At 38.3% G+C, this 25,854-nt stretch overlaps 2 protein-coding genes across 2 annotated transcripts in view; both read right to left on the bottom strand.

The window, feature by feature from the left end:
• LOC306863856 (monocyte to macrophage differentiation factor-like) overlaps positions 1-23,348 on the bottom strand; it is a 42,575-nt gene extending 19,227 nt beyond the window's left edge. Inside the window, exon 1 of the mRNA XM_079407417.1 lies at positions 23,328-23,348. The gene's annotated coding sequence lies outside the window, so the exon portion shown is untranslated. The remainder of the gene's footprint in view (positions 1-23,327) is intronic.
• Positions 5,772-20,787, bottom strand: LOC306868626 (small integral membrane protein 36-like; the record flags this gene model as incomplete). Its single annotated transcript, XM_079414885.1, has 2 exons — positions 5,772-6,088; positions 20,712-20,787. The coding sequence occupies 2 exons, from the start codon at positions 20,785-20,787 to the stop codon at positions 5,772-5,774; spliced, it is 393 nt and encodes a 130-aa protein (XP_079271011.1).
• Positions 23,349-25,854: the final 2,506 nt, after the last annotated feature.

The following is a 25,854-nucleotide window of genomic DNA, read 5'->3' as shown; positions in this document are numbered from 1 at the left end:
TCATCCAGCTCAGTTCAGTTTAAATCATTGGTCTCAAGCTCAATTCCTGGAGGGCCACAGCTCTGCACAGTTTAGCTCCAACCCTAATCAAACACACCTGATCCAGCTAATCAAGCTCTTCAGGATCAATAGAAACTTCTGAGCAGGTGTGATTTGGAGCTGGTTGAAGCTAAACTGTGAAGAGCTGCGGCCCTCCAGGAATTGAGATTGAGACCACTGGTTTAAATAGTGTCTTTGCAATCAGGTCGACAATATCGCTGGAAATGAAGTGTCCCCAACTGAGCAAGCCAGAGGTGACAGCGGCAAGGAACCAAAATTCAATTGGTGACAGAATGGAGAAAAAAAACCTTGGGAGAAACCAGGCTCAGTCGGGGGGCCAGTTCTCCTCTGGCCAAACTAACCAGCAGTTCAATTCCAACTGCAGCAAAGACAGATTGTAAGGGCTCAACTGGTTCCAGTGGTCTTTTCCCAATGGCTGTCTAAGTGAGAAAAGAGTGTGAAAAAGGGCTGGTAAAATCACCCTGGACCCCTCACATCTAGCACACTCCCTCTTTGAACTGTTACCGTCTGGTCGACGCTACAGAGCTCTGAGCACCAGAACGACCAGGCACAGGAACAGTTTCTTCCCTCAGGCAATCCATCTCATGAACATTTGAACACTTAACAATAAACATGAAACGCACAACACTATCATACATTTATTTGTTTAACACACATACTTATTACATTTCAAATTTGCACCTAACATACCTGTGCATACTAAATTGTCTATTATGTATATTGTGCTATTTTGCACATTGTCTATTTTCTTTATTTGTATGTTATTTTTATTATTTTTGTTTTTGTTCTGTCACTGTCATTCTGCACTGTGGAGCTTCTGTCACCAAAACAAATTCCTTGTATGTGTAAACATACCTGGCAATAAAGCTAGTTCTGATTCTGAGTCATTAAGTTATGAAAACGTTATGTCTGAATGTTCTTGGAACATTCAACACATCAAGTTTTTAAAATGTAAAAAACTAAATCATTTTTGTTATTTTTTTTATAAGGTAAGTGGTTGCAAACTATTTATTTTAGCTACATTTAAATTAAAAAATGTTGAAAGTCAACTAAATTTATTTAAATGTAGCTAAAATAATTTGATTGCAACCACTTACTGTTCCTTAAAAAGATTTAGTAAATTCAATTAATCATTTTTTTTTTCAGTGTTCTTGTTACGTGAATGTTAGCAACATTAAAGGAATGTTCCGTTTTAGATTTTTGGCAAACATTATGGGAACGTTTCTTTCAAATATTCTCTGAACGATCTGAAACTAATAAGTGGTAACATTTAAAAAAAAAAAAACGTTCGGCTTGTCCAACTAAACTGTTTCAGAAAAACATTCAATAAACAACATTTCTGTGCTAACATTTTGAGAATATTATTAAAGACCAGTTAACTTTGAATGAAAGTTCTATCAGTTTTACTAAAAGAATGTTTGAGAGAACCCTACCAGAATATTAGCTTGTGGTGCTGAGGTATATGACCAACTAATGTTCTCAGACGTTTGGCTAATGTTCTGGAAAGGTTCTCTTAAAGTTACAAACAAACATTCCTCCAGTAACGTTAATAGAACATCCATTTAAAGTTATCTGGTCTTTAATAATGTTCCCAAACCTAAGCACAAAAACATTATTGTCATGGAACTTTTTTCTGTAACATTTTAGTTGGACGTTCTTTTTAGGTTTTTTAAAATGTTCTTCAAAAATAACGTAACCATAATGTTTACAACATGATACAATTGAATGTTTCTTAAGATTTGCATAACCAAGAATATTTTTTTTTTTAAATATTTTAAAAAGTATACATTTTTGAACATTTTGAGAACATTCAGAAATAACGTTTTTCATAAGTTAATGGGAATGTTAGCAACATGTTCCTAGAATGACCTTTACACAACTGGGCAGCGGCCATATGTCTGTGTTTAAACACTTCCTCGGAATGGTTCTTTCCTGTGTAGCTGTTACATCCCACAATGCACCAGAAATAGAACTGAGAAGTGCAACCACATGCATCAAACAATAAAACAAAAAAAATACTGCAACAACACTGCAGCAAAAATATAAATAAGTCCTGAAAAACCACCACAAGACCTGTGATTTATATTTGCAGGACATGATAGAGTACAATATGAGTTTAAATGGCATCAACCCAACCGCTTTTAGAAGCCACGTGTGTTCATGGAGATAGCAATGATTTGCACCCTCTGCGTGGAAGTCAAAAACAGCAAGGCCCAGCTCGCGGAATCCAGCAGCCTCTTGATTCTAGAAAGAGTTCAGAGCAGCTAGAGGAAGTTGAGAGGGCTAAATAAACCGGGGGAATTACACTAAGACACTAACAGGAAAGCTGATCCTTCTCTTCCTTGTAATCTTTCATGACGTAATTCTCTACAGTCAAATCTTCTGTTCAATCTGAACATTGAACATACCCAGCTGCCAAAATTTGTTCCATGTTTTGCTAACGTTCTCTGACTTTTTTATGCTTTAAAAGAATTTATTTTATTTTTTATTTTTTGCTATGCAAACATTAAAGGGATAGTCCACCCCAAAATATACATTTTGTCATTTAGTCATGCTTGACTTGATCCGATCCTGTATGAGTTTCAATCTTTGTTGAAAACAAAAGGAGATATTTTGAAGAATGTTGGTAACCAAACAGTTGATAGCCATTGACTTCCATGGTATTTTTTTTTTCCAGACATTTATCTGAAACGCGGTGGTACTTTAAAATGGTTTCATTAATCATGTTTGTTATATATTTTTTAAATAAAGTGGAAATCACTTTAGTAAATAGTGAAAACTTGACTGACTGTTTCACTTCCACTTTACATCAATTACAAATGTGCACTATGGAACTTTGAATTCTATCTGGGAACACTGGAGAATGACTGGAACACAACCGAACACATTCCTGGATGATGTCATCTCCATTTTTTATCTCACTGTTCTTTTGTGCATATGCATAACATATGAGGTTGATAAGGAGCTCCTTCATCAATCTTTATCAAGTTTTGGATGTGTTCATCTGCCCAAAACAGCATATCTCATACTTAAGGTCGGCTGTAATTTTGAGGCCTCACCCATTTAGCAACCAGTAGGACTTGGCTAAATCACATTAAACTTACTTAGCATACCTAGGTGGATATTATATGTACAAACACACACATATAATATGTAATATATTTCAATTAAAATCTGTTAGATCAACTGAAATGCTAATGGTAACCTAGCCTAGCCTAATGTTCTTATTATAAAAAAGACTATCTATAGATCCAGATCACCAAACAAACAATATTTTTCACTTTGTCTCGAGGTAAAGGTCCGGAGGGACCTGAAAATGAAATTACACGCAGATAATTTCTGCACGGTGCATATTCCCAGTGGGAAACATCTCTCATTACGCTTTCATGGACTGTAAGAGTAGGAACCACGGAGACATATTTCATATTTTTGTGAAAACTGTGATACATTTTCACATATCAATATCAATTGATTTTAAAATAAATAGCTTACTGACCCTTTGAAACTTTGAATTGTATTTTTACTACTGAAAAAAAAGTTAATTAGGCAACTAATCAATTAAAACAACAACAGTAGTTGACTTATTAATTAGTCTAAATGTTTATTTTGATAGAATTCAAGTATATTTTTTCATATTTTAGTATTTTAGTATTTTTATTAGGCCTACTGGTTATTATATATTATTTTTTGCATATAATATGTAGCATATGTTTACATTTTTACTCATTTTATGGACTCATAGGACAAGATAGAATAAATAAATTTTAATGAAAAAAAAAAAAACATAAAATGTGGCTTATTTATTCCACTTACTGAACATCGAAATTAGTTGCAGCTCTTGAATTAATCTTTCAGAATCGATCCAGGGAAGCTATACATATATAATGTAAATGTCCTGTAAATGTCAAGACCTCTGTGACAAAACAGTGATTCAACCCCTCACAATACTGCAGACACACACCCAAACAAAAACACTGAACATATCCTCCAAACAACTTCAGCCGTGGTTTTGCTGATGGATAATCTAATCCACAAGCCAATGAGATCAATGGGTGTGACACGCCAACTCAGAATAGAAGCAGTATTTTGTCTTGGACAACTGTGGAAACTTCTGACCTCCATTTCACTGATTCATGGATCTAACGGAGTTCAGAAAAAGACTGAATTGCTCAGAAGTTGCTCTTTTGTAGCTCAGGAGACTTAATGACATCGTCTGTTACGTCACATTTAAGCATCAGATCCGTCTCGGATGTTTCTCCAACAACAGTCAATAGTTAGCCAAAAATGTTTGAAATAAAAGATTGTAAAAATTCTACGGTAAACACCTGCTAATTGGCTAATGGCAAGTTCCCTTAGTAATGGCCAAGGTAACACATTTAGGTTATAAAAACATTTCGGGCACATTATTTTAAGGTGTTGATAAAATGCTGAAATGTCCAGTTTTCATGTCATGATTATAACATTATTTAAATGTTACAAAAACATTTCTTACAAAATTCTACTAATGTTTTCCACACAAAATATAACATTATTTGAAAGTTCTTTTTTAATATACAAATTTTTTTTTTTTTATTGTAATCAGAATGTTATTTAAATGTAACAAAAACGTTTTTACAGTGTACTACTAACTTTATTTTAACTCAGAATGTAACGTTATTTGAACTTTTATTTTTTTTATATTCTAATGTTAAAATGTCCAGTTTTATTGTTGTGATTAGAATGTTATTTAAAGGTTACGATTTTTTTTTCAACTTTCTACTAACTATATTTTCAACTAAATAACGTTATTATTATTTTTTTATATATATATATATATATATATATATATATATTCTAAGAACATTAAAATTTCAAGTTTCCTTGTTGTAGATATTGATGTAGAAGTTGCTATATTATTTTTAACAGTAAAATTCTGGAAACCACAACTGCAGATTTTTACTGTAAACTCAATAAATTTCTAAGAACATTCCATGCACATTACTTTAAGAACGTCTTGTCCTAACATTTATATAACTTTTAAAAAAATGTTTAAAAAAATTGTGAGAACATCCCTGTTAGGCAAGGGGACATTTTAAGTAGCTTTACAGTAAAATACTGTTAAATGTGCAGACTTTGGAAGTAAATGCGAACCATCATCTTATAATTTACAGTAAAAAATGCTAAACTCCCTGCAATTCCCAGAATTTATTTACCACAAATTTAAGTACAATCTAAAGTGCTGCTAAAGTATTTTTAACGGTAAAGTACTGTAACCACAGCTGGCTTCTTTATTTTTTTTAACAGTCCACAAATTTAATGTTCAAATCATTAAATCCTGGAAGAATCAGTTCAGTTTTAATCGCAGACATTCTGTAGGCCTAAATCTGAGCACAGTTTGACAAATTATCCATTTTTAGAATGGACAATTTTATAATACATTTTAGAATGTAGAGATCATATTCACAGAGAACAAGAACAAACCTCTATTCATTCTCTATTGAATCTCAATGCTGCAGAAGAAACAAGAGATATGAAAGAGATGTTTTTACTCACCGTTTCTTCTGATAATCCAATCCTGACATGATTCAATCTCGCACAGAAGTTATGAGTTATAAAAAAAAAGACGTTGTACACAAGTTATAAAATGAGAGATACAGTACTTTGAGTATGTACAGTAGATAGAAAAGATAATGTTTGCTGTAGCTGCTGTTATCAGTCCTTCTTCCAGCATGTCAGACCAAAGTACTCTTTTTCTTGGTGCCCGGAGGTTCGTAAGTGGTTACCATCTTGTTCTGATCCCACCTGGCATTGGCGGGCGAACTCTGCATGACCACCAGCCGGATGGGAGTGGGGTTGACGTTGGGCACGGGGTCGGGTGCATACTCCTTGGTGGGGTCTTTGCCTTGGCAGTCATAGAGGATGCAGGAGATGAGGAAGACGAGGAGGAGGATGACATAGCTGGCAATCAGGATGATGAGGTTGAGGGTGACCGGGTCTATCTCCACATCGTCGGTGATGAAGCTCATGGTGGCGACGGGACGGTGAAGGACTGAGATGGATTATGAGCCGTGTATCTCAGGACGTACAGACCTGTGAGGGATTAGCTGACACAAATCTCTCTCTCATTCCGTCTCTCTCTCTCTCTCTCCTTCACTGTGTGTCTGTCTCTCAATTCAGTTGAATTCAGTTGCTTTATTGGCATGACTAATAATCGTACATCTGTATCGCCAGAGCATTTGCGGCTTATATCTCTATCTGTCCATCGTTCAGTTTTAATGTGTTTTATTGGCATCACAAACATGTTTGTGCTGCCAAAGTATTTTCAGATGAGTTGCATATTAGGACAAAATTATAAGTGTGCACAACAACGCACTGAATATTAGTGTTTAATGTATACATGACAGTTAAGGAGTGGCTGAGTCTAAAAATACTGTAATCCACAGCAGATCTTCACCTGCACCTTCTTCAGTAACAAGACTGGATGAAGAAATCAGGAGCCGAGTCTCAAAGATAAAAAGACACTACAGTAGCTCCATATTTAGATACATTGAGCCTAATGTGTTTTTAAGGCTGCATTTGTTTATTCAAAAATACAGTAAAATTGTAAAATATATTACAATTTCAAATAACTGTAAATTGTATATTGTAAAATGTAATTTATACCTATACATCAATGCTGTATTTTCAGCATCATTACTCCAGTCTTGAGTGTCACATGATCTTTCAGAAATCATTCTAATATGCTGATGAAACGTTATTATTATCAATGGTGAAAACAGTTGTGCTGCTTCATATTTCTTTGGAAACAGATTTTAATTTTTCAGGAATCATGGATGACTAGAAAGTTCCAAAAATGGATTTATTTGGCAAATATAATTTGTCAACGGCTGTGATGTTTTAAGAGGCGGGTCCTTTAAAGGGGACATCCGATGCAAAGCTCACTTTTACATGATGTTTGAGCATACAATGTCATTGAGAACTGACTTCGTAAATTCACTAAAATCACTGTACACATATGCATACATATTTGTAAATGCATAAATGCATGTATATCATTGGTTTTCTAGCGACTCCAGCAAAACATTAGTGCAGTCTGAAATCTAGGTTAAAGTTATTGGTTATTGGCAGTGTCTCTATTGTTTTCTGTTTCATGCACTGTTTGTGTGCGTCTGTATAATACGGCGCAGGGCTCCTGTGCAATCCTAATCTTGATTGTGAGGAGGGATTGAACCATCTTTTTTAGCAGGGTTCACTCTAAATCACACGCACAACAGAGAGACACACACCACCACTGGAGACAATGGTATCATCCTCAACTAAAACAAGAAAACAATTTAAAATAAAAACTAATGGAAATGGAAAAAAACTGAACCTAAACCTACAATGCAACTGTAAACTCCAAAATGCACCAATCAATCAATCAATCAATCAATCAATCAATCAATCAATCAATCAATCAATCAATCAATCAATCAATCGGAAAACTCTGCATAAACTAAAATGCAACTAAATGCTCCAAAATGCATTAAGTAAATTAATTAATAAAAAAAAAAAATACACATTTGAAAACAATTTAATCATATCAGTCAGTTAATCATATAAGTCTCTCATTCCTAATGAAGTCAGGGGAAAATACATAGGCCATAAATGTTGCAAATGCATTGGCAATGCAAGGTATTTTAGCATAGCAACATCTGGAGTTGAATCTGACAGAGAGCAAGATAAAGGCATGAATTTGCCGATTAGAACATACCCATGAAATTTATATGCTGGATATGAATACTTCACTCATTCCTAAAGCAGGTCATTCATCATGACAGCAGGTCTATTCATATTCTGTGCAATGTATCTTCTGAGCAGCAGAGGGCAGAAGAGCTCAGGGCTGAATAACATAGGCCTCAATCTTCAAGAACACGTGAACTCTGACCCAGAGTAATCTGAAGCAGATACAAGTGGTTCAAAAACAGAATTATGCTCTTATATTATTCGCAATGCTGCAATAAGAGTACAATGAGTTCATGAAATGAGAACGTATTTTTTTTAATGCAGAATGTCAGAGCATGACATTTAAATACTTTAATACTTAAATGCTAGAGGTTTAATCAAATCACTAACACTGATATGAGCAATAATAGTAATGACTGTTAATAATTAGAGGAGCTCTGATGGCTCTCCGCCTGAAGAACAGATTGTTGCCTTCATTCACTCTGCAGACATTATTAAACTGATAAGTGAAATCTCAGAGAAACAGCGGCATCTGTGCATGCATTTAGTTTTTTCGGCGTGTCAGACATTTATATAATGAATAAGCAGGAATTAAATGTTTTTTTGCCATATCAGTTTGTGTATTCGGAGGTGCGGGTGGAGTCTGTCCTGTCTGCGGTGCCAAACTGTCCAGAAAGAGAGAAAGTGAATGTTTTACCTCCCTGCTCCAGGGTCAGGTTTGATAACGCCAGAATTCAGACTTTATTTTTGACTGACATGCATAAACAAAGCCACCCTCTCTTCCACGTCAATGCCCCAAATTCTGCTTCCTGACGCGTAAAGAGTTTGTCACGTTTATTCCTGTTCCTGCATCCCATTGTACGTTTACTCTGGCGGCAAATACATCTTTCCTCTCTTGCAATTCCCTGAATTGTTCACAAAAGTAAAATTTGACAATTATTAATAGTAGAATTGGTTTGCAAAGCAGTCTGAACTATTTTATGAATTGAAAACAAAATGTTCTAATGGATTATTTTCAAAGAATTCGTCAAATTAGACTGCAAAGCACTCTGGTTATTTTGTGAACGCAAAAGAATCATTCTAGTTGATTCCTTTCTATGAATTGTTCAATTCATTTCACAAAGTGAATGGTTGTTTTGTGAATCTTCTCTTTTTAATGAATCGATCAAATCAATTTGCAAAACTTTTGCAATTTTACATTAATTACTTGTAGAATTGATTTGCAAAGTGGTCTGAATGAATCGTTTTGTGATTTTCAAAAGAATTGATAATTCTTTGATTCTTTTCAACGAGCCGGTCAGATTGGATCACAGAATGCTTTGAACGGTTGTTTTGTGATTTGCCAAAGAATTGTTCATTCTAGTTTATTATTTTTAATGAATCGTCAAATCAGTTCGCAAAATGATAAAATGAAAAAAATTTTTTTTGGTGAATCGTTTGGTTCCAAAAAAAAAAAATTGAACATAATTATTCATGCTAGTAGATTATTTTCAGAGAATTGCTAAAATTGGTTCGCAAAGCAGTCTGAACAAATCATTTTGTGAATCGCAAAAAAACATTCATTCTAGTCGAGTCTTCTTGATGACCCTGTCAAATTTGTATGCTAAGTGGTCTGATCGAATCATTTCGCAATTTTATAATTATTTATTTGCATAAAATGAGTATAATATGAAATGATGTGGTAAAATATGTGCAATAATCATTAGCTGTGCACAGAAAGGCCAGCTGCATATGGGGCCAGAACTTAAACTGAACAGTGCATTGCAACATTTGTACAACGTGTGAGGAACGTTGACACGAATCATGTGGAAGAGTCTTGAAACCCTTAGAAAGCATTTTATTTCCCTTAAGTTCATCAGCTGAGGTCAAAAGCAGACTTTCTCAATGCCTTTGGCAGCAGTTTGCGGTTTGCGTCCGAGGACATTTGGTATACGATAAACCAATATCAGGGGTTTGCCAGACTTCAATTCTGTAGCTTAATCCAAGTTCACACTCATTAAGAGCCAATAAACTATCATTTGGAAGCTTTGTTGGAATAAAAAGCACAAACACATCTACAGTATACTTGTAAAGTTCTATTCAGTTTACAAAAACATGAACTGCCAGAGATTTACAAATTAACTTCATGTTGTGTGAACTCGCGTATTAAGAAGAGCTGTGTGAGTGTTTTTCCTGTGCCGAGAGACTGGCATGGCTGTAGGAGAGAAGCAGAGAGCAGATGTTTGTGTTTCTCTCTGTGTGTGTGTGTGTACTGCTCTGACCCTATTTATTTCTTAACTGTGGAGATGAGTCCATTAGACATGGGCAGCGAGACTTATTCGATTATGAGAGAGAGGGACTGAACTGATTGTGTTAAAGAGGTCATGACATGGATGTCCCTTGATGTTAATAAAGTTTTTTGCACAAAAAACAAATAAATATGTGGAAATGTTTTTATTTTTAACCCTCATTCAGGCCCTCAGTCTAAAACGACATGTTTTAAGAGGCGGGTCCTTTAAAGGGGACATCCGATGCAAAATTCACTTTTAAATGATGTTTGAGCATACATTTGTGTTGGCAGTGTGTGAACACAACCACCCTATAAAGATACAATTTTAGATAAGATTTTTTTTAATTCCCCACAAATAATTTGTGGAGGAATTAAATACGGGGAAGTCGTGGCCTAATGGTTAGAGAGTCGGACTCGTAATCGAAAGGTTGCGGATTCGAGTCCCCGGCCGGCAGGGATTGTAGGTGGGGGGAGTGAATGTACAGCGCTCTCTCCACCCTCAATACCACGACTGAGGTGCCCTTAAGCAAGACACCGAACACCCAACTGCTCCCCGGGCGCCGCAGCATGGCTGCCCACTGCTCTGTGTGTGTGTGTGTGTGTGTGTGTGTGTGTGTACTTGGATGGCTTAAACGCAGAGCACCAATTTCGAGTATGGGTCACCATACTTGACAATACGTCACGACGACGACAATAATAAGCACTGTCTCAAATCAAGCCGTTCACAGATTCTTGGCAAATTGATGTCACACAGGCAGGCCCCTCCCACATCTGTTGATGAACACTGGTGTTTCAACATTTACCCACTCTGAGTGAGCTGTGAAGAGTCCGCCATTGTTTCGAATCCAGAGCAGGAGTAGACAAGAATGTCTCCTAAGCGATTGAGGTGTTTTGTTGTTGGATGTAATAATGAATATAGCAGTCGTGATTTACTCCCGACATCTGAGCCGCTGAAGACGCAGAGGATTACTTTTGTTTTTGAAAGGAATCGCCCCCCCACCCCAAATGCATTTATGTTTGTGCCAATCATTCGTAATCCAGTTTAACCTCCAGAAGAAGTGAGTATAAGGTTTTTTTTTTTTTTTTTAAGAATCTTTGCAAATTGCCTTTCCTAATAATGTGGTAGTTAGCAAGTTTCACGATGAGTTTACAGTCTCTCAGAGAACCGCTCATCACCCCACGGTGTGAGCAGAGCTCATTAGCATTTAAAGGGTCTTGTACCGAAATGGGTCACTGTGAACAAAGCTGTTTTTGACAGGGTAAAAAGGGTGCTGTTTTACACTACCATTGAGAAATTTTAACCAAAGTTTGTTATAGACATTTTTTATGTAGACCCTAAAGAATCATACCCACTTCTGGAAAATGAGCATCTGATGTCCCCTTTAAGGCTTGTCAGGAATTGGCAACTGTTATGATTGACTCTTGGTCTTCTGTCTGGCTCTGGTGGTCGTCTGCTCCGCCCTGGTGGGCTCCAGTTCTGCTTGTTTCGCCACGGTGGGCTCCAGTTCCGTCTGCTCTGCCCTGGTGGGCTCCAGTTCAATCTGCTCTGCTCTGCTCTGGTGGGCTCCAGTTCCGTCTGCTCTGCCCTGGTGGGCTCCAGTGCCGTCTGCTCTGCCCTGCTCTGGTGGGCTCCAGTTCCGTCTGCTCTGCCCTGGTGGGCTCCAGTTCAATCTGCTCTGCTCTGCTCTGGTGGGCTCCAGTTCCGTCTGCTCTGCCCTGGTGGGCTCCAGTTCTGCTTGTTTCGCCACGGTGGGCTCCAGTTCCGTCTGCTCTGCCCTGGTGGGCTCCAGTTCCATCTGCTCTGCTCTGCTCTGCTCTGGTGGGCTCCAGTTCCGTCTGCTCTGCTCTGGTGGGCTCCAGTTCCATCTGCTCTGCTCTGCTCTGGTGGGCTTCAGTTCCGTCTGCTCTGCTCTGGTGGGCTCCAGTTCCATCTGCTCTGCTCTGCTCTGGTGGGTTCCAGTTCCGTCTGCTCTGCCCTGGTGGGCTCCAGTTCCATCTGCTCTGCTCTGGTGGGCTCCAGTTCCGTCTGCTCTGCTCTGGTGGGCTCCAGTTCCGTCTGCTCTGCTCTGGTGGGCTCCAGTTCCATCTGCTCTGCTCTGCTCTGCTCTGGTGGGCTCCAGTTCCATCTGCTCTGCTCTGCTCTGCTCTGGTGGGCTCCAGTTCCGTCTGCTCTGCCCTGGTGGGCTCCAGTTCTGCCCAGGTCTTCTGCTCTGCCTTGGTGCTCTGTTCTGTCGGCTTTGCCTCAGTCCACGGTCTCTCCATTTCCACATGGACCTGGCCCTCCGTCCCTCCCCTTGTTCCGCCTCCGCTCCACCACCCTCCTGGATTGTATTGTTGGGGGGAGGGGGGAGGGGTCCATAGCCTTCCGTCTGCTCACCACCAGATGTCGTCTTCTCTTTACATTGACTCTCACACCACACAGACTTTTACACATCACTCCAGACTACAGTTCCCACGATCCATTGCACCGATTCCACACACACAGCAGAAAGCACTGATTACATATACACAGCTGAATCCATTCAGACACGCTTGAGAAGCCTTGGACCTCCTCTTCCAGATCGCTGAGTATTGTTCTAGCGTTTAGCACTCTCCTAGTGTTAGCTGCCTTACCGAGCCTTTCTGTGTTTCTGTTTAGTTTCTAGTATTGTTCTGCGTTTATCACTCACATAGTGATAGCTGCTTTACTGAGTCTAGTTTCCAGTTCTAGTTAGTCTTGTCATTTCGTGTTGCCCTGTTACCTGATTCCTGCCTGTGTATCTTGGATTAACCCTTGTCTCGCCATTCGGACTCTGTTTGTACCTCATTTGGATTATTGCTCATATTATTGGACTACCCCTCTTTTCAAGCCCTCTGGATATCGATCGCCAATCACAGACCCATGCTTGCCCAAGGATTACTCTTTGTCTTGCCTGTGTTATACCTGTTTGCTGATGTTTTGACCCTGTCTGTATTTTTGACCACGTCTTAGAATAAAGCTTGCAAATGGATCTGCATGTCTCAAGTCTCGTTCGTCCTGTTACAGTAGACCTACTTGTTTTTATTATTATTATAGCCTGTGATAAAATACTTTCCAAAACATTGTAAAAATGAACAATTTACCTTAGAAAAGAAAGTCACCCATGTCTACTATCATCGCTTGGATTACAGCACCGCTTTCATGTTGAACCTGAGTTTTATTGTGCTTATTTAAAAAAATATGGTTGCTTGAAGTGGCGCTGCGAAGACTGATCGGGGTTTGACATCAAAGTACCACGAGAGCAATTAAAAAGCACAGCCGTCTGCTCTCTATATCTCACTGTACTGTGATGGTCTGCACAGCACTACTAGCCGAACACACCTAGAGTGTCAATCAATGTAATGGAGAATACAAAAAAGGGGGCGGGGTTGGATCCACATCTAGGGCATGGAGATTGGTAGGTTTAGGGGTGGGGATGGGTGGGTTTAGGGATCAGGGGGTGGAGACGGGTAAGCTCAGGTATATGTAAGCTGGGAGGAGTTGGATCTAGATCCAACCATGGCCCCTGGATCTTGTGTTCTGCAGTGAGGACCATCTCAGCCTGAAGGACGTGATTAGCTGGATCAGATGTGTATAATTAGGGTTGGAGCTAAACTCTGCAGGGCTGTGACCATCCAGGAATTGAGTTTGACATTGTGAATGATCAAAGAATAGTTAATTTGTGTCGACTGTTTTCAATGAATCAGCCATAGTGGTTTGCAAAGCGGTCTCAACTCCTAGTTTCAAGAATGTGGTCTGAACGACTCGTGTTAAATCGTAAATAATAAAAGAATAATTCATTCTTATATTTTCTATTAATTGAATCAGTTAGATTCATTTGCAAAGCAGTCTGAATGACTCGTTTTTCAAATCGCTTATCAAAACACTAGTGTAGTAAACTTGTAGTTCCTCTGAAAAAAAGCAATTGGAAGAGGCTTTTCACGTAAGTTCAACCTGCGCTTCTGAATTGTAATTATGAGCAATAGTGATTGTCTCAACAAACTCCACAAAAATGTAAATGAGTGTCTGTTTCTTTGTGCTCGTGTGTGAATGCAAACCTGCAATGCCACTCGGTCTGTGAGGTGTCTGGGAACCCTTTCCTTCCTGAGGGCTACAGTGTTTGTGTTAGATCAGCCGAAAACCCTTCTTCTGGGTGTGGGAACCAACTCCTCCCTGGACTCCACATTTCCTCTAGTCAAGGACTGAGCAGCCGAAGCCCAGGCCGATCTGAGCCGCTGGATTTCCCCTACATTCAGCACACATTTCAGAATGTACACACGCACAGGTTGGTTTCATTGACAGATACATAAGCACATATTCACAAATAATATTTCATGCAGACAGAAGATTTTGTAGGGAAGCCCTAAGTTATAGTTTATCAAGCTGGCATCTAAAATACTATTTAGACTAAGTCTGATTGAGATTAAGTCTGTATCAGTTTATATTCTAATCTAATGAAATATGCAGTACATATAAATGAGTTGTCATCCATTAATCAATTGTGGATAGCACAGATCTTTTTAAATTGATTGTTTTGATTGTAGACCTCTTCTGAAACTCTAGAGGAGACACGTGAGATTACTTGTTCACAGGGGAAACAACTGTAGACTTCAGCTAAAGGGCTAGAAAGGACATTTTATCTCACTGTATAGGAGAAACAAGTTGAGATATTTTACTATGGGTTGTAGTTTATATAATATAAATGAAATCAGCAGTTTTCTAAAGGCGTCACCTGTATATTTAAATTTTCCTGCGATGATCAGACACTTTGCCCTGGTTTTGGCCTCTCTTTTATATATCCATGGGAAACCCTTTTCATGCTCATCCTTTGGCGGAGGAGGCAGGAATGTTCACAGTTAATTTAGATCCTGTCTGTCCAATAACGCCCTGCGATCTCATAAACTCACACTCCTGCTGAGGCCGACAGTAACCTACAGAGTGATGAGTAGTAATAGTAAGGGGGCAGTCAGGGCCTAATGGTTGGAGAGTCGGACTTGTAACACGAAGGTTGCAGGTTCGAGTCTCAGGTCCGCCAGGGATTGTAGGTGGTGGAGTGTATAACCAGTGCTCTCTTCCACCTTCAATACCATGACTGAGGTGAGACCCTTGAGCAAGGCACCAAACCCCCAACTGCTCCCCGGGCGCCGCAGCAATATAGCTGCCCACTGCTCTGTGTGTGTGTGTGTGTGTGTGTGTGTGTGTGTGTGTGTGTGTGTGTGTGTGTGTGTGTGTGTGTGTGTGTGTGGTGTGTGTGTGTGTGTGTGTGTGTGTGTGTGTTCACTACTGTGTCTGTGGACTTGGATGGGTTAAATGCAGAGCACAAATTCCGAGTATGGGTCACACGTCACTTCACTTTCACAAGAGAATGCAAATGTTTTGCGAACGAACGGAAAAGAAGCTGCATTCATCGCAAAAAAAGTATTTGTGATTGTGTTTTCTCATAAAAGTATTGCATTGGCCCAAGAAACTCTGTGTTCGTTTGCAAAACATCTGCGTTCTCTTGCAAAAGTATTGCATTGGATCAAGAAGCTTTGCTGTCAACATTTGCGAACGAACGCAGAGTTTCTTGGGGCAACTCTGTTAGAGAATGCAAATGTTATATGTAAGAATGTACAGCTTCTTGAGGCAATACGTTTTTGGGAAAATGCTAAGTTTATGGGGGAATGTTTTGCGAGTGAATGCAGAGTTTGTTTGGGGCAATGCAATACTTTTGCAAGAGGATACAAATGTTTTTCAAGGGAAAACAAAGTTTTTCGGGGCAATGAAATACTTTTGTAAGAGAATGTGAAAGTTTTGTGAGAGAATGCAAATGTTTTGTGAACGAAATGCTTATTGGGGCAATGTAATACTTTTGCGAGCGAGCACAAAGTTTCTCAGTGGAATTCGAATGTTTTGCGAACGGACACAGTTTCTTGGGGCAATGCAACACTTGTGAGAGAGTGCACATGTTTTGTGAGTGTACACAAAGGCAACACAATACTTTTGCAAGCAAACTCAAATGTTTTACAAGAAAACAAAAAAGTTTTACAAGGGAAAGCAAAATCATTGAAATATATATTTTTTCATCCCATCTCATATGTTTTCACCATATCTTTTAGGAGCTCCATAGTAACTTGTTTGCAATTCATCTTAATTTAAGTGATTCCAAAATGTGTTTAAAGTTTAATGCATCTCTGGAGGTTGAGCTTTTTCTCACAGCTGGCTGAGGTGAGATAAAAGGAAACATGGCGCTCATGACATCAGCGTTAAATGCTTCCCGACCTCCACAGCTGCTGAGCAAGACACACCCTCACTCTTCCTGCATGAACCATCTCAACAATTCACATCATTTACCCTGGGAAAAACGCCTCGCTGCCAGCCACGAATTTCCATGTATGTCTGAGAAAATGAGAAACCCCTTGTTATTTTGTGGTCACAAAAGCCTAATAAAATTACCTTTGATTTCCTTTTAATAGTGTGTCCCAACCCAGATCAGACTGGACACTGATGTAAACTTGTACAGAGATTGTGGGTGGATGTAATATTAGATGTTTCATTCAGAACTACTGTTTAGCCCAGAAGCAGTCCATACAACTTTGCTATATAGGTCAAGTCCACTAAAGTCAAAATGTAAAGTCATTACTTGCTGGTAATTTATTTTAGAGACGTTTGTTATCACAGAAAATAATGTATTGTCCTACTTTTGTGTTTGTTTGTTGGTTTTTTGCAGTTACAAGTTGACATAGGGCGTATCAGAATCAGAATGAGCTTTATTGGCCAGGTATGTTTACACATACGAGGGATTTTTTATAGTGACAGAAGCTCCACAGTGCAACAGAAAGACAGCAACAGGACAGGACACAGATAATAAAAGAATAATATAGAAATATACAAATAGGCAATGTACAAAATAGCAAAAAAACATCTCAAAAAATGAAAATATTGTGAAAAAGGTCAACATTTTTTGTCTCTCATTTCAGAAAGTGAAACCCATATAATTTTATAGATTCATTGCACATAGAGTGAAATATTTCAAGCCTTTATGGCTTACAGATAATGAAAACCCAAAATTCAGTGTCTCAGAAAATTTGAATATTACATAAGATCAATAAAAAAGAATATTTTAAACAGAAATGTCAGGCTTTTGAAAAGTATGTTCATTTCTATGCACTCAATACTTGGTTGGGCCTCCTTTTGCATTAATTATTGCATAAATGCGGCGTGGCATGGAGGCAATCAGCCTGTGGCACTGCTCAGGTGTAATGGAAGCCCAGGTTGCTTTGATAGCGGCCTTCAGGTCCTCTGTATTGTTGGGTCTGGTGTCTCTCAGATTCTCTATGGGGTTCAGGTCAGGCGAGTTTGCTGGCCAATCAAGCACAGTAACACCATGGTCATTGAACCAGCTTTTGGTACCTTTGGCAGTGTGGGCAGGTGCCAAGTCCTGCTGGAAAATGAAATCAGCATCTCCATAAAGCTTTTCAGCAGAAGGAAGCATGAAGTGCTCTAAAATTTCCTGGTAGATGGCTGCGTTGACTGTGGACTTCAGAAAACACAGTGGACCAACACCAGCAGATGACATTGCAGCCCAAATCATCACTGACTGTGGAAACTTCACACTGGACTTCAAGCAACATGGATTCTGTGCCTCTCCACTCTTCCTCCAGACTCTGGGACCGTGATTTCCAAATGAAATGCAAAATTTACTTTCATCTGAAAAGAGGACCGGAACACTGAGCAACAGTCCAGTTCTTTTTCTCCACAGCCCAGGTAAGACGCTTCTGACGTTGTCTCTGGTTCAGAAGTGGCTTGGTAGCCCTTTTCCTGAAGACATCTGAGCGTGGTGACTCTTGATGCACTGACTCCAGCTTCAGTCCACTCCTTGTGAATCTCTCCCAAGTGTTTGAATCAGCTTTGCTTGGCATTATTCTCAAGCTTGCAGTTATCCCTGTTGCTTCTGCACCTTTTCCTACCCAAATTCTTCCTTCCAGTCAACTTTGCATTTAATATGCTTTGATACAGCACTCTGTAAACAGCCACCTCTTTCAGTAATGACCTTCTGTGACTTACCCTCTTTGTGGAGGGCGTCAATGTTGGTCTTCTGGATCATTGCCAAGTCAGCAGTCTTCTCCATTATTGTGGTTTCAAAGAACAAGAGATACCCAGAATTTATACTAATCGAAACTCAAATGTAAATATTCTAATATTTTGAGATACTGATTTTTGAGTCTCGAATCATCAAAATTAAAACAAAAAAACTTTTGAAATGTTTTACTTTACATGTAATGAATCTAAAATATATGAAAGTTTCACTTTTTTAAATAAGTTAAATAAGTTTAAAAAAAAAAATACTTTTTCACGATATTATAATTTTTTGAGATGTACCTGTATAATATAGACAATTATGTGTGTATTACAATTATGATTGTAAGAAAGGGGTGGATGTAAAGACTGGAAGCTATGACAATTTTAATAAAAAAATTTAAAAATTTAAAATAGAAACATGCATGAAAATAAAATCATAATAAGAGCAATAACATACATTTAGAAATTAATTCCCATTTCATGAAGACTTTAAATCCTGCAGGTGCTGACACAGTTTACTCCCATTTTGGTCAAATCAGTTTGAAGAGCTCAACAACTAAACAACAACATTGGTTTGATTGGTTTGCAAAGTCTTCTGAATCATTCATTTGCAATTCGAAGAAGACTTGTTCGCGCACAGCAAAATCATAGTTCATGCCAATTGATTATTTTCAAAGAAAAGGTCTAACAGGTTCAGAAAGTGGTCTGAAAGACCTTTTAGAGTTGCAGAAAAATCGCCCGTTCTAGCCGATTCTTTTTCGATAACTCTCTTGGTTCGAAAAGCGGTCTGAATAACTCATTTCATGGATCACAAAAGAATCATTCATTCTAGCTGATTCATTACAAAGAAAATGTTGAATCGAACTTTTCTTCTTTTTTTTTTTTTTTAATTTAAATCAACATTATGCAACAATTGCAGTCGACTTGAACTGTACCTGGAATTTTCCCTCAAAGGTTCGTAATTGTTCTTTCCTATAAACTGCCTCTTCTTTGGACATTGGCCTTTGGAAATTTGGTAGAAATCCCTTCAGTGAACTACACACAAGTTCATATTGCACGAGTATGTGTGCTGGTGACAAGCTTGAATTGTTCTTTGTTTTCCCATTTAAAGTTTATATGAGTGGATTAAATGTGTGCGTGTGTGTGTCCTGAGGCTCACTGATACCAGTGCTGATGTCACAGTGTTTTCCTGAATCCCAGCTCTGAGATCATTGTCTAAAGAGGTTGTTCAAAGGTCAACCGATCTCACACGTCAAGAAACTACACAACCCGATGTAAGAGCAAGTGACACCAACCCTGGGCCGCTTCCTTTGAGATTTCATTGAACCGTTTTCACAAAGCTTTTTTCTTCTACCCAAAACTACCGCTCTGAAATGTTAATATTTGATCATTTTGTTTGCAGCCTATAGTACACATTAAATGAATCAGATGTTTCTATACAAATACTGAAATATTAAAATATATTTTTCTAATCTCACAGTTTATTTAATTGTAAGGGTGGAAAATTATGACTACTTCAGGGGAAAAACCAACCTCTTTTGCTCAACAAAGCTGCATTTATTTGATCAAAAAATAAAGTAAAAGCAGTAATATTGTGTAATGTAAATGTAATTTATTCCTGTGATGTAAAGCTGAATTTTCATCATCATTACTTCAGTCTTCAGTGTCACATGATCCTTCAATAATATACTGATTTGCTGATTAAAGGTGGGGTAAGTGATTTATGGTTGCCAATGTTGATATTTCAAATCACCAAAACAAACAAGCCCATTCCCCAAAAGGGTCTCGCCCCTATTTTGATAACTCTGCCCCACACATACGTACACAACCAAGACAACGATTAGTTTTATGAAACAAAGCAAAACCAATGTTACTCACCAATCGAGAAGAAACAAAGCAACCTCGACGTCCGATCACAGGCTGGATGCCTTAATTTTAAGTTGGCTCAACTTTTTTTTTTAACAGTGTATAGCGACTATTGATTAGGAAGTCTCACAACTTCACAGAAAATAGATTACTTCTGCTTTTCAAAACAAGGTGGATGTATGATGTTTAGGACTAAATGGATTATGCAGATCATGTATCTGTAAAAACACTGTCAAAAACTGTGCTAATGGCAGTTGGCTTGTTTTTGTGGGTCAGTTCTGGTCCAATCTGATCAGTGTGAGGAATTATTGACAGGATGCACATGAGACTGGGCTCATTTTCTCAAGAGAAACTTCTGAGAAGTAGGACTTATTTTGCCAATAAGATTTAGATATTAAAGAGCTCTTTTCTTTCCCTCAGGTTTCTCTCGATTTCTCAACTTTCAACCAGAGACACACGGAGCTCTGCCAGCTTTTTCCCTTTGAAATGAAGATCGCTGTTGCAACACCGTAATTGCAATTCAGAGAGTTCAAAGCTCTGCGAAGTCAAAGGGCTTGAGTTTATTTTGAAGCCTATAATGAAAACCGCACTTTCTCTTATTCCTTCCTTCCTGTTCTTTGTCCTTTTGGCTTTTATTCACAATCAAAGGGAGGAAGAGAACTAGGGAGTCACCCTGAATGAAGTGAAATGGATGACAGTAACTTCGCTCAGATCAGTGAGACGTGTTTTAATCAGCATTCATCCTGAATGTACGCCGGTTCAGAGTCGTGTGACTGCCAGGAACCCTCTGGCACAGGAAGTGCAGCGATCCCACGCTGAGATCTTCCATCCTTGCAGCTACGACAGAGTTTTTGGAGCATGAATTAGCCATCCTGTCTCTCGTAGAGACACTAAAGCAGATCTATTAGCTCTTAAAACGCCTCCCGTTCATGTGCGTTTCAGACTCAGGTCAGGCTGTTTTTCTTGGGTGTCGTGTGTTGAATCGATGCTCAGAAACAGCAGGAGTGATGCTTCGCTCTCTGTAAGAAACACAATACTGCAGGATGACAGATAACTTTTTCTGTTTTTTACCAACTTTTAATGGACAAGCAAAAGCATTCCCCCAATGGAGGGCTTCACATTGTCGTGTTTAAAGAGCAGAGCCGCTGTAGGGGGTTCAGCCTTCGTGAATAAGAGCACTCCATCTAAAGGTCTTTCTCACTGCATTTACTCGAGTTCACTCTGCTCTCATTTTACTGATGTCAAAGGTCAGACAAGAGCCCAAAACAGAAACCTATAAACACTGATAGAAAACAGGATTCATATGCACTTGTGATCATTGCTCAGATCTTTTATTGTGCGGAGCTCTTTCATATCTCTGATTATTTAATGGGGTTCTCAGTTATGTTAGAAACGAATTGTATTATGTCTCAGATGTTGCTCCTAAAAGTCATTAAATGACAATTATTGGCACATTATGAGCATTTAACGATGACTTAATGTAATACTGGTTCATATTGTTCCATGTTTCCCATTAGTTTATCCTGGGTTAGAAATGCTAAATGATTCACAGAGAGAACTGTTAAATATGTTTTTATTTATTACTATATTTTAAGCTAATATAGTAAACAAGTATATTAATATGATTGTTGTAGTAATAGGTGCACAAAGAAGTAGACAAAAGGAGTCTTTAATAAACATCAACACACAAATGTCCATTAAACAACATCAATCCTAGAAAAAGACTAAAACTGAGGACTTATAAGCAAGAACCAAACAAAGGGAAATGATGAGATAATAGATACAACACAGGTGAATACAATGAACGATGATTAACTAATGAAGGAACACAGGAAACTGACCAAATGAGGAAAAACAGAAAACTCAACAGGAACACAAATGTGATAACAATAATCAAATGCATGTCATTGTCATTACAGAGAGAAAGAGAGAGAGATTGCATTTTAATTGAATTACAAATTCATAATACAAATATTGTATATTGTATTAAGTAATATTAATATCAATTAATATAATTGTTATTATATTACAAAATTTTTATCTATATCATTTTAATATACCAAATTGATTATCAGAGGATTAAATTTAGTTAAAAGTCATATGGTCTGGTATGTTTTCTTCTTCTTCTTTTGAACTGGTAACTATACCCAGCACCCTAGCAACTTTCTTAACTTGTTTGTATGGAAGGGTTGTTTGAATAATCAATTAAAATCAATATTTTTTCATTTAGTTCTCCTGAAAAAAATAATAGTCATTTAATTAGTCATGCAAATTATGCCCCACTTGTCATAAAAATGTTTCTCCTCTAGAAAAAAAATAAAAAAATCTCAGTATGAACATCTCTCATTAAATTATCTGAGTTGGAGTGTCTTTTAGTCACATTCAGTGTTGTTATTGTAACTTAAAACTATTTTAAATAAAAATAGTTTGAGGCAATTGAAATAAACATGAAATATATGGAAGCCTGTTTCCGCCACTGAATTAAAAAAAATAATAATTAATTCTCGCAATTTCGAGTTTACATCTTGCAATTCTGAATTTGCTCAACTGTAAGTTATAAAGTTCAATTCTGAGGAAAATGGTGAGTTCTTCTTACAATCATGAGTTTATATCTTTCAAATCTACGAAATAAAAAAAGTCAGAATTGTGAGATAAAATGTCAAAATTACCTTTTTATTTTTATTCAGTGGCGGAAGCAAGCTTCAGTAGAAATAAACTTAAATAAGAAAATTAGAATAAATACTCTGCTAAAAGTAGTATTTAAGTGATTTTGTACTTGGAAGTACTAAATATACAAAAGGTAACATTCAAATAAAAAAATAAAAAATCTAAATTATATAATTTAGTTTTACATATGTACATTAAGGACAAAAGTGCAGCACAATTATTAAAACTTACATTAAAATAAAAAGTGAAGAGTAATAAAACCATTTCAAAATTTTCATAAATAATAGTATATATTACATCACTGGTCTAATTTGTGTCATTTTAATTTCTTCAAAGAACTTTCCAGAAGTTCCTGCACTGCAGTGCGGCCGTGGAGAGACAGGGGCGCAGATGGGATTTTTTAACTGGGGGGGACCAAGCTGTCAGCACTCCAGTTGTCGGGGGGGCCCGAAGTGTGAATCTAGCTTCATAGTACTGGCTTATACTGCTGCTCCATAGTATAAACAGAGTATGTGCGATTGCGAATCTCGAAAGTTAAAGTGAAACTAAAAAAAATCTCAGCATCCACATGTAGGCCTAGCCTACATACACAACCATGGCAACGACAATCGCAGAAACAAGCCAAGATGACACAAAAGCATATTCAAGCAAAAGCCAACACGGATAAGTTGTGTGAGACAAAGCAAAATCAACGTTACTCACCTATCAAAAAGAAACAACACAACCTCGGCGTCCAATTCAAGCCCTTCCTGCTCCTTGAGCTTCTCTCCACCGCTGGAAAGCTGCTCCGATATATATTTACACGGGTCCTACCTCTTGCCTGATCGTATATAACCCTTCTTTTTAATGTCATATCATATTTTCCTCTTTTTTTTGTCTGCCATCTCTCTCTATCTATAGTCGATCTGCTTATGTCCATCCTGTGCACTCAAATAGAGCGCTCTCTTCTCTCAATCAGTACAAGACACGCCCCCTTACTGCTGATTGGCTACACGTGTTTTGGGACTCGGTCAGACACTGCGGTCAAAAGTGTTTTCCAGAAATGGCTTAGTGCATGTGGCCTGGCCGCCACTACTTAGGCTAATGTACATAGCGGAAACCCTGATTTATCCTCCGTATACTGATGTTGCCTTTCGTAGAGACAGTGAGGGGGACGGATCGGGTTACTATGAATCTGGGGGGGGTCATGTCCCCCCCGTCCCTAGTGCCATCTGCCCGCCTGTGGAGAGAAGAAGACATCTTACTGGGCGTCAACAATCTGATCTATGTGTCAGGCCATCTCTCCTGTCCGCTGTGTGTCCACTCGGTTGTGAGGGACTTTGGCCATCGGATCTGACAAAGTGTATTGTGGATGCTCCTCTGACGCAAACAAACCGTTGAGTTGTAGTGTCTGGTGTCAGGGAAACGCATAGCAACGCAAATGCTGCCTATAAATACATCTCTAAGTCCGGCTATTTTAAACCGTCATGTTGAAGCGAGCAGTTCAAGGCCACAAGATCACCTATAGAGAATTATCCTCGCGCTGATGGAGTCAGGGGAACTACAGCTGCACTGCTTTAACGGGTCGTTGGTTTGTGGTTTTCTACACAAATAGACATTTTTTTGGTTTAGCGTTCAAAACAGAAATACCAAATCTGTGTGTTTCACATTCAGTAAACTACGTGTGCAACCTTTTTCCACTGTTTGATGCTAAAGTTTTGTAGGTGGTTTCTAAGGTTTTTCTATGGTGTTCGGAGTAGTTAGAGCATTGCTGTGTGGTTACCAGGGTGTTCTTGACAGTTTCCATGGGATTGCTATGGTGTTCTGAGTGGTTAGAGCATTGCTATGTGGTTGCTAGGGTGTTCTAGGCAGTTTCCATGGCATTGCTATGGTTTTCTGATTGGTTTGAGCATTGCTATGTGGTTGCTAGGGTGTTCAGAGTTGTTGTCAGGGTGTTGCTTTGATGTGTCTAAGGTGTTCTGACTGGTTGCAACGCTGTTTCTAGGGTGTTCAGGTCTCTTGTCAAGGTGCTGCTTTGAGCAAATTCCAAACGGTAGTGAGCATCCCTATGCCCTACTCCCTTCGAAGGGCAGAGCCATTTTGTTTTCTTTTAAAGGGGTCATCGGATGCAAAATTCACTTTTCAAGTTGTTTGAACATAAATGTGTGTTGGAAGTGTGTGTACACATCCATCCTACAATTATAAAAATCCACCCAGTGTTTTTTTTTAAATCACTATTTTAAAATCCTCTTTCTCCAATCAGGCTGTTCTGAGACAATGCGAGGTGGCTGACGCATCAGCGTATCTGGAGGGGTTGAATAGGAAATCTACACATATCTATGGTCTGCTCATCACTCAGAGCTCACTAGAATTTAAAGCAACATTGACTATAACAGCGTGCTGAAAACAGAGCTGATTTTGACAGGGCAAAGAAGGTGTTTTTTACACTACCATTGAGAAATTTTAACCAAAGTATGCTATATACTTTTCATTAAGACCCTAAAGAATCATATCAACTTGTGTAAAATGGGCATCCGATGAACCCTTTAAGGGTGTAGGGCATTACTGTCTCATATTTGCATTTGTAACTCCCTTGGCGAAGGGAATGAGTGACCAAACGCTACCTTGACAACGCTGCGCACAGTTGTTGCAAATAAATATTTATTCTCATTATTATTGTTTTATTTAAATATTGTCTCACTGCGTCTTATTTCCTATTAAACCTTTCAAACTAAACGTGCTTAAACTTGCTTACACTACCATCTTAAATCATATTTCTATCACTGACCAAAATATTTTGTATCACAAATAAAGATGAATTTAATCAGCCTATTCTACTTACGTTTGTATGTGAAGTCGAGAAATCAACCCCAACTTTGCTTTAAAATGCATCGCAAGAGCTCCTAACTGAAGATCACATGATCTATAATATACAGTACCTATTCTGTTGTCTATGCTGATAATATGACCCAATCAATAAAATAAAAGCAGAAAATTACTCACTGCTCTGGACTGAATAACTTCTATAGCTTTAATAAGAAGACAGTTCTTACTTGAAAGCTGCTTTTAAATGTTCTAGCGTGAAGATAACATGGCGGATTGTTTGCGGCTTACTCAAGGCAGGGTCTCTGCTAATACAGCGGTGTCCGTCAACAGTTGTGGGCGGGGCTTGTAAAATGTCACTTTGTACAGATTCTGCAAACGGCTTGTTCTGAGACACTGCTCAAGATTTATGGGGATTCAAAGAAAA

Source organism: Barbus barbus (genome assembly GCF_936440315.1).
Source record: "Barbus barbus genome assembly, chromosome: 4".
Taxonomy (NCBI): domain Eukaryota; kingdom Metazoa; phylum Chordata; class Actinopteri; order Cypriniformes; family Cyprinidae; genus Barbus; species Barbus barbus.
Note: the sequence above shows the minus strand (reverse complement) of the source record. Positions and strands in the feature narration are given on the sequence as shown.